Genomic DNA, 9,818 nt, shown 5'->3' with positions numbered 1-9,818 from the left:
CCTCCAAGTCTGATCTATATCTACAGTCAAGCGACTTTACAGGGAAAAAATTTAGTTTGCCCAGGCAAACCCCTCCCTCCCAGAGAGCTGATTATCCTGTGATTGGCCACAGCCAAAGTCGCCTGTCCTGGAGGCGACTTGAAGTCGTGTTGCAATTTGCCTAAAGTCGTGCTGAAGTCGCGTTTAAGTCGCCTTCCAAAGTCGCGCTGAAATCGTGTTGCCCCTGTGTGAACCGAGCCTTAAAGTATAACTAAAGTCAAAACATATTTTAAGTTTTTGGCTAGAGGGAAGAGTGATTAGAACCCCCTTGTCAGTTTTTATTTGCTGTCTGTGGCCCAGTTAGGGAGATTCATCCTGTCCTGTTTATTATTATTATTATTATTATTATTATTATTATTATTATTATCATTGAAAGTAAAAGAAAATGCCCAATTTTGGGTTGTCTCCAGAAAAGGAAGAGGGGAAATCCTCTAATGGGGACACTAGTTCTGGTGACCTGGGAGTCCCCAAGGGATTCCCTTCATTGGCAGGGATTTCCTTTCACTTCCTGTTTGGCTATGGGACAGGAAGTGGAGGGAAATCTCCCCAATAAGGACAAATGTGGCAAAAATAAATCTTACGTGGGTTATAACACTCCCCTTCTCTATCCAAAATGGGGGGGGGGGGGAAGTTTTACCCATAGTTCTACTTCTTTAAGAAAGGTGTGTTTGGTTTTTTTTTTTTTTTTTTTTTTATGTTTTCTATCATACACAGTGCACAGAGAGGAATGGATGTCATTGAATGTTTACATGCACTGTAATGTAGTGAGGGACTTGTGGAAGTGTTTGTTCCCGGAAATGAGAGCATGGAGAGCTGTATAGAAGTTTGATTCAGTTGTGGGACGTGAGTGAAAAGTTCCAGAGAAGGCAGGCACACTACGGCCGGACACAAGGGGGCGCTGCGGCGAAGGCGGCACTTGGCAGCCCCCTTTCCCTGTGTCGGGTCGTTGTGTACACCCCTGTCCGGGGATCATGTGACGGCCGCAAAGCGTCGTCCGGCGCGACAGCGTGACACGCAAAGGGTGCGACAGGCGCGGCGTACGGGCGGTGAGAGGGGTCTGGCTGGGGCAGGGTGAGGAGGAGGAGGTGGAGGCGGCGCTGCCATTCCCTGGTTTCCTGTCTCCCCGCTTCCTCTCGGCGTGCCAGCGCTGAGGAGGGCTCCCCGGGCCACAGGCGGACTGAGGGGGGAGAAGGGTGAGCGCTTTCCCTCCCCCTATGAGCTCGGAGCACAGAACGGCTATGGCGTCCAACACGGACCGGGAGATCATCCTGACCGACTACCAGGTAATGGAGAGGAGGAGGGGGCCGGGGCGGGAGCTTTCTACTGGGACCTGTTGCCTCCCTCTCCCGGACTGCTGTGTGCTCCATGGACTGTACTCCACACTGCCAGCTTCACAGTTGTCTCTGGAAGTTCTGCTACTAATGGGGGATACATGGGGCAGGCTATCAAAGTCTGTGGAACTACAAGGCTCAGCATGACTTATCCAGCAATGCCCTGCCTGGGCTCTGTAGAAGTCTGAGATCTGCTCCTCTATGGCTTTTATTCTTCCTTCCATACATCCCCATTTACTTATATTGCAGAGACCACAGTGCCGGACAGGCATTTCTAGTCTTTGAAACTACAAGTCCCAGCATGGCTTCTGCAGAGCCCAGGCAGGGCGTTGCTGGAAAAGTCAGAGATCTGCTCTTCTATAGCTTTTATTCTTCCCAGTCCTCCCATACATTCCCATGTACTTTTATTGCACTTATCACCATTAGGAGACCACAGTGCTGGACAGGATCCTCTAGTCTGTGGAACTACAAGTCCCAGCATACCAGGGCGGCAGCTTGCTGTAGACCTAAATAGTGGCTGCTGGAGTAGGCGGCATTGCTGGTTACAAGTCCAGGACCAGGAATGTTTTTTTTATTTTCTGCTAATTGTAAATATTTGATTCATATTGCTCTAACAATCTTTTGTAGCCGGTGAGACCACAAGTCCCAGCATGACATGGCAGGAGCCTGCACCATATATTGTCAGAATTCTCATCACAAACGTTCCCGGAATAGGTTTAGAAATGGCGAGTGCTGCAGCCAGCTGGAGACATCGCAGATCAATGCATATATTCATCAGCACACCACAGATCAGCAAGTGTCAGCCAAAGTTTTTATTGAAGAATGATCACAAAGGACCAAGTGCAAAATTTCTGAGCCACGTAGGACCTCTGCATCAGGCATGTGATGAGGATCCCGTACCTGACGAAGGGGTCTGGTGGGGCTGAGAAACATCGCACTTGGTCCTTTGTGATCATTCTTTAATTAAAGCTTTGGCTGACCCTTGATCCATGGTGTGCTGGCAAACATGTACATTGATCTAGGAGCCTGCACCAGACCTATATAGACTGCAGGTGGGGGGGCGTTGCTGGTGTAGCCTCCGTTCACACTAGTGCGTTTTCTCATGCAGCTGCTCCTGCGTTGCATGATAATGGAAATCACTTTATTCTCGTTTTTGAGTCTATGCACATCAGTGCAGTATGTTTTTTCTTTGGTGCAACTGCTGCATGCTTTTGGCCCCAAAGATTTCAAATAAAATGCACCTAAAACACAGGTATATGTGCTTAGTGCATTTTTGTCAGTTTTGTGTATAAAATGGTTTGTTTCTACCAAAAAAAGCATTAAAAACCCATCAAAAATGCTCAGTCGCACCACAAAAACACACTGACAGCACATTGTGCTGCACCAGTGTGAACCAAGGCTTAAAGTCAGAAATAGCATTGCGTTGTTTTCTTCAGTCTACCTGTAAAGCACATATTGAGCTATTACATGCTGAATACAGTTGTCAGACTCCGGCACTGAGATCTCCCCAGCTGACAAAAATGGGGGGGGGGCACTGTATACTGCAGGAGACCATGGGGCTATAGAGGACTGTGGAACTACTAGTCCCAGCATGATTGGGAAGGAGCTTACAATAGATCTCCAATGGAGGCTGCAGGTGGAGAGGGCATTCCTCAGTTAAAGATGAATGAAGTTGACTTTTTTTTTCCTCTTTGGTTCACCTAGTCACTAGAATTCAATTGGAGTGTAACATGCTGAATACCTGGCTGTCAGACTCCAGCATTGAGATCTCTCCAGGTGACAATGACCTCTACAGAAACAGGGTAGGGGAGTTTGTACTGTATACACTGGGAGACCATAGTGCTATATATGGGACAGTCTTCTGTAACCCGTGGAACTAAAAATCCCAGCATGACAGGGAAGGAGCTTGCAATGGACTTCAGTGGAGAGGGCATTTCTCAATTAAAGTCCAGAATGGGGTTGCATTTTTATTTATTTATTTTTTTCTTCAGTTTGCCTATTAACTGGAATTGAATTTAATTGGGAGTGTAACACATTGAATACCCGACTGTCAGACCCCAGCCCCAAGAACCCCCAATGACCTGTACAGAGATAGTCTGGGGAGCCATTTACACTGGGAGAACATCCTATGAAATAGGGCGATGTCATTAAGCTGTACAGAGATAATCTAGGGGCTGTGTACTGTATACACTGGGAGGCCATCCTGTACTGGACTTATTTAAAGGCTGTGGGGAAAGTAGGCATTTCTGGTTAAAATTCAGGGATGGTGTGGTGTGCGTGGGTTTTTTTTTTAGTCTGTAGAACTACATATCTCAACGTGGCAGGGCAGCAGCCAAAAGTCCAGAACAGAGTTGCATTGTTTATTTTCTACCTGTGAATTATATTGGTCTATATACCATGCTAAATATCTGGCTGTCGGACTCCCAGCACTGAGATCTCCCCATCTGCCACTAACCTGTATAGAAATGGGCTGGGGAGCCTTGTACTGTATATGCTGGGAGACCACAGTGCAAAGTAGGACAGTGACACTAACCTATTCAGATCCAGGCTAGAAAGCTGTGTAATGTATACACTGGGAGACCGTAGCACTAAATAGGACAGTCTGTGTAGCCTGTGAAAGCACAAGCCCTAGCTTGCACCAGGAACATATTATTATTTATTTATTTTTTTTTTTGTTAGCCCACCCATTATATTACAGTTCTATTGGGCTATAACATGCTAAGTACCCAGATGCCAGTAGTGAGCTCTGGCCAGCTGACACTAACCTATGCAGAAAGGGTAGAGACTATCTGTACCATATTTACTGAAAGGCCATAGTGCTAAATAGAACAGTGCAAATTACATACAGGGAAATAGGTTGTTGAGCTGTACTATATACCCTGGGAGACCATACAGCTATGTATTGTATACACTGGAAGACCACAGTGTTCTCTACTATATTAACTGTATTGTAGTCACTGGGTGACCCTGGTGCTATGCATTACGTACCCTGGGAGATCATAGTGTTCTCTACTATATACACTGGGAGACCATGTTGCTATGTATTAAATAGACTGTATTAGTCACTGGGAGACCATGGTGCTAAATGGGACAGTTCTTTGTAGTCTGTGGCACTGCAAGTGCCAGCATGATGGGTTTGATTTTTATTTTATTTTCTCTTAAAAATACCTTGAGAAACGTGGTGATAGTGAGATCTTTCTGATAAGGCTGCAGCAGGTGGGTAGTGCTAGCGGCTCCCTTGCAGAGGTCTCTTCTGGAATGCCTGAGAGCTAAAAGAAGCCAGTGAGTCACCCAATTCAGTCACCGGCATTTACCAAAAACTGGAATGCTTGTTTTGTGTGGACTATTTGTAAAACATGCACTGAAGTTCAGAACATTCTCATGAATTTTTGCATAGCTAATGAGTTTCAATTTTATTTTATTATTTATTATTTTTTTGCCATTACAGGTAAAGAAAATAAGTAATGGGAAATTTATTTTAATAAAAATAAAGCTGCACACATGCATGCAGATTGGAAGGTCTCTTTGTTGCGCTGTCTGATCTGCAATAAATATGGTAGCCAAGTCTGCCTGTTATGAGGTGCAATAGAAATTGCTAGCCATTATTTATTTATTTATTTTTTTTTTTTATAGGGTTAGGGCCTCATACATGTGTTGATGCAAGCTGTGACATGTTGCACTTTCCTTCCCTTCTGAGCAATAGCCAAATGGGGGGGCTATCAAAATCCAGCCCATGCGTACACAAAAGTCCAAGTGTATAAAGAGATACTCCTTTTTCATGCAGGTGTGTGTGAACCAGGTAGTTAAAAGAGAACTGGCAATCTACCGGGTACACAGTGCAGCCTGCATAAAGGCTTGTGTGCAGTGTTAAATTTTACGTCAAATTTTGATTTAGATTCAGTGTTTTAACTAAAATAGTGTTATTTCATTGCCGAAATGAACACTGCTTGTGTGCCCTGTGCAGATAGCAGACTTATCGAGAAAGAAGAATTGGTCTGCTAAACTTGTGACCACTTTAAAGCGGAGCACACACTGTAGCTGCTGACTTTTAATATTGGCAAACTAAGGCTTCATGTACACAGGACGTTTTTACAACCTGTCCTGAACAATTTAACTTGACCGATAGTAACCCACGTTTAAAACATTCGTTTTGCAGCATTTACATGCCGCATTTTTTTTTTTTTTTTTTTTTTTTTTTTCAAAATGGCCAAAAATGAAAAACGCCTGTAAACTAAACGCGAGTTACTGCGTTTAGCCGCATTTAGAAGTGTTTGGCGCTTGAAGTGCCTCTAAACTCAGCTTCTGTACCCATTTTTTTTTTTTTTTTTTTTTGCGTTCCAAAAAAAGCCTCTAAACTCAGCTGCCTAGAAACAACTGTAAAGACCCTGTGTACATGTACTGATAAGATAACAGAGGAGAGTTCAGGGGCAGCTGAAAAAAAAATGCCCAACTGCTCCTAAACATCCATTTTAGCAGCAGCATGAGGCCTTGGGGAACCCGGCAGTGAAGCCTTGCGGCTTCACTGCCCCCTCCGAAAGGTGCCAAATGTGGGGGGATCGGGGAAGGGATGTGCACCGGAGGGGGGGTCGGGGAAGCGGAAGTTCCACTTTTGGGTGGGATGCCGCTTTAAATCATTACTGACCTGCATCAATGATCAGTCTGTAGATGTGAATGTTTGTTTGGATGCCTAGATGTACATCTGTTTTATAAATGAATGGTAGACCCATGTCTGAAATGAACACCCATTCAAGGTGAATGTGAGCGCCAGATGACATAGAATCTGCTCTTCTGAATTATTGGTATTCTATCTTTTTCTTAAAGCTGCTTACAAGCTACACATTCCTGCTCTTCACAGACAAAAATAACAGCAACTTATCACTGTGTGTGAATGAGCCACATTGCCTAACTGTTGTTATTGAAGACCTTTTTTATCTTCCTTTTTGTTCTTCATAGATTAATAGTCTGGCATCTCTAGTTGATAGTATGGTCGGTTCCATAACAGAGTATACTACACTAAGCTGCATTTCTTTTAATTATTCTACATTTATGGCATTACTAATAGCTTTCTTCACTTTTTGTTTTTTATTGGGTGCATGAATTATATGTCTTGCTATCAGTTTAGGAAAGGTTTATATGTTTAATTGGTTACATGTCACTGGAAGTTGATCTTATGTATTTGTCTAATTTCTTAGTAACCTTGTTTGTGTACCTGATATCTGTGCAGTTTCAAGTTTCTTAACGCCCCAGGAAGCTTTCAGAGTGCCTCCAGTATGTCAGCCACCCAGCTGAACCGTCTATTCAATGTTTCTTTGGGTTGCTCTCTGTCTTCTGGTAATTGATAATCTGCTCTGAAAAGGAAGCAAGTCGTCAGACCAAATGCAATTAAAGGATGAGATTAAACTGGTTGCGATGTGCTGCCTGACACCTGTATAATAATCTTCACTCACATCTTTAGTCTGAAGTTATTTTGCATGATTTTAAGACTAATACACTGAAGACATAGCTGAAGATTTGGTCTTTCCACAAATTGTCATGGTTTTTTTTTTTTTTTTTTTTTTTTTGATCTGTAAAAAGGTATAAGACGTGTATTATCCATTGCTATAGTTAACTGAAGCAACATGACCATTTAGCACTGATTATGCTGACCGTGAATTTAGTTCATACCATATAAGTCCTTGCTCCAGACAAACGAGTGGCTGTCTATAGCAGTCTTGCAGATCGATGATACAAAGACATCTCTGTACTGTATATCTTTGTTGCAATTAGAGTGAATGTCATTTTGGCATTGAAATACTTGGAGTGGTTCTGTTCAGATAACGGGCAGTATACAGCCCTCCAGCTTTCGTGGCGACCATCACTGTTCCTTTTTGTATTGTTATCTTTTTCCTGCATAACCATATGATCCTCTTAGTTAAGCCTAGTACAAACTAGTAGCTTTTTTTGTTCAACCCAGCAGGGCTGATCGGTAAAAAAAACCTGACAACTCAGAGGAAGCCACTGTACTAACTATGCAATGTTAGTACAGCAATCTCCCCTGCTGTTCTATCGTGTTCTGACAGGGATGGCCCCCTCCAGAAAACTCTGGTGAGCGCTCTGACATTGGCTAAGATCGCTGATCGGGAGCCGGTCAGCAGACTTTTTTCAGTCATGCCCCTTCGACAGAAGCCAGCCAAATGGCTTCTGTCGGACTGACTGTAGTACACACTGTGTGCGCCAGCTGGCTTCTATTGAACAGGTCGATGCTGCCTGACATTCAACCTGTGTGTACTAGGCTTTAGACTTTTTGAGGGAGTATATGCAAGGTGTTGGGTAGAAAGTCTGTTAGATCTTGTGATTTGGGGGGGGATTATATGTTTTCAAATTTAGGTTTGGGAAGGCAGTTTTTTTAGTATGAAGGGCATCTGAAAATGGCAGGAAGAAAGTATTTTTTACTAATGAAGTAGTGATTGCTTTTTAACAGGCTTGAAGGGGAAGAAAAACTTAATGTGTTTTACGGTTTAGCAAAAAAAATACATAATGTGATTTTTGGAAGCTTCCTTGTTGATCGCTATGAATTTAATAGAAAAGAGAAAAGGCTCCTCTTGTGGCCTAAAGTCTAGACATCCTATATCACATGGTCCCTGGCTACAGAAAGCCTCCTGGTTGTTTCACGCTATTAGACACCATGCAAGTAGTCCAGACCTGTAGACTAGAGGTAAGCAGGGAATGATCCCTGTGCAGGACTTCTATGTAGGGTCCAGTTACCTTGTTGATGGAGAGTGTGATGATGCTGAAGCATTATTGGTGTGTCTTCTGCAAAGCTATTTATTGAAGTTTGTTATAGGCCACCCAGTGTTAATGAGGAGGTGGATACTCAGCTCCTGGCACAGTGATAATAATGGGGAGGGCTTTAACTGCTTCCCGCCCAGCCTATAGATGAGCGCTACCAATCTGGGTGGACGTCCTATGACGTGATCTTATGACAGATTGGGGTACTGGCCCTCTGCCAGTACCATGTGATCGCTTTGACCATTCACAGCAGATGACATGATAATTGTACATAATGAATAACTTCCATTCATACCACTGATTGTGTACTATTGTGTTGATTGGTCAAAGTGATCACATGGTACAGACCAGGCCAATCCACAGTGCACTTGTACTGTTTAATAGTTGCTGCCAATCACAGCTTCACAGTAGTACTGGATGAATGGAATGGATGCCAGTCATAATAAAGGATTACTTATAACAGTTATTATGACTGTTATAAGCAAGTGTGTGTGGGGATTTAAATTAAAAAAAAAAAAATCCTGATCACCTCCCCAAAGTAATACAGTGTAACGTTGTATATCAGTTGAAAGAAGGTGTGTTTGTTTCTTTCAATTTAGGTAAAAAAACAAAAACCCAGGTGTGATTTAAATACCACCAAACAAGAGCTCTATTTGTGTGAATTTAAAAAAAAAAAAAAAAGTCATATGGTAGAGTGCATGGCTGAATAATTGTCATTCAAAGTGTGACCGCACTGAAAGCTGAAAATTGGCCTGGGCAGGAAGAGAGTGAAAGTGTCCGGTTCCGGTATTGAAGTGGTTAACTATCTTGTAACTAACTGGTTGGTGTAATGGCACTGCTGGAACTGTAAAAGGGCAGAAATTTATAAACCTTTTACAAGTCAATGTTTTGGTACAGTTCATAGAGGCCCCAATTATGATGCTCTGCTGGACCTGGTTATCTCAAGGCATGCTAAGCCTATTACTGATCTTAAAGAGCATCTGGGTAGCTGTGACCATAACGTTTATTTCATTTAAAGTTTGGCTGTGAACAATTTTTTTTTTTTTTTTTGGTATATTTAGAGCACTCACATTTGTGAGATTAATCGGCGCTCGATTGCTGATTTGATATAGGAATATATCTATCTTATATTCCTATTTACTGGAAGTTTCCATAGTGCTTGTGGGCATGTGAAGCCCACAAGCACTATCTTCTGGGCTCTGGTGCAGCTGAGGGACCAGCATGAACTGCCCGTTCTTGCGCATGCGCCGTACACTTCTGACGTTGCCATCACAACGGGCGGCAGCGTCGGAAGTGCCCGCCCCCATTGTGGTGGCAATAAAGCCCTTGGCGCTGTCCAGTAACTCCTGGGAAATGATGACTGACATCTCCCAAGAGCAATAGCGAGCACGGGCACATAATTTTAGGAGTGAAACTCCACTTTAACTATAGGAGAGCAAATGTTCCAAGGCTGAGGGCTGCTCTCCAAGATTTAGACTTGGAGGGAATGTTCTCATTAAATAAAATTGAACAGAGATGGGACTGCCTTCAAACCGACTGTGTGTGTGCGCACTGCAAAATATATGCATGGCCAATAAGTTTAAAAGGATAAAAAGAAAACCTAGGTGGTTCACATCCAAGGCTAAAATGTCTATCAAGGCTGCAAAGTTGAAAACAAACAGGTTGCAAAAGAGTGTAGGA

At 43.2% G+C, this 9,818-nt stretch overlaps 1 protein-coding gene across 1 annotated transcript in view; it reads left to right on the top strand.

The window, feature by feature from the left end:
• Nucleotides 1–988: 988 nt before the first annotated feature.
• PKN2 (protein kinase N2) overlaps nucleotides 989–9,818 on the top strand; it is a 184,404-nt gene continuing 175,574 nt past the window's right edge. The window contains exon 1 of the mRNA XM_073593186.1: nucleotides 989–1,322. Within this exon, the coding sequence (XP_073449287.1) occupies nucleotides 1,254–1,322 (69 nt within the window). The 5' untranslated portion in view covers nucleotides 989–1,253. The remainder of the gene's footprint in view (nucleotides 1,323–9,818) is intronic.

The sequence above is a fragment of the Aquarana catesbeiana genome, linkage group LG07, assembly GCF_042186555.1.
Source record: "Aquarana catesbeiana isolate 2022-GZ linkage group LG07, ASM4218655v1, whole genome shotgun sequence".
Classification (NCBI taxonomy): Eukaryota; Metazoa; Chordata; class Amphibia; order Anura; family Ranidae; genus Aquarana; species Aquarana catesbeiana.
The sequence above is the reverse complement of the archived record's forward strand: the minus strand, read 5'-3'. Positions and strand labels throughout refer to the sequence as shown.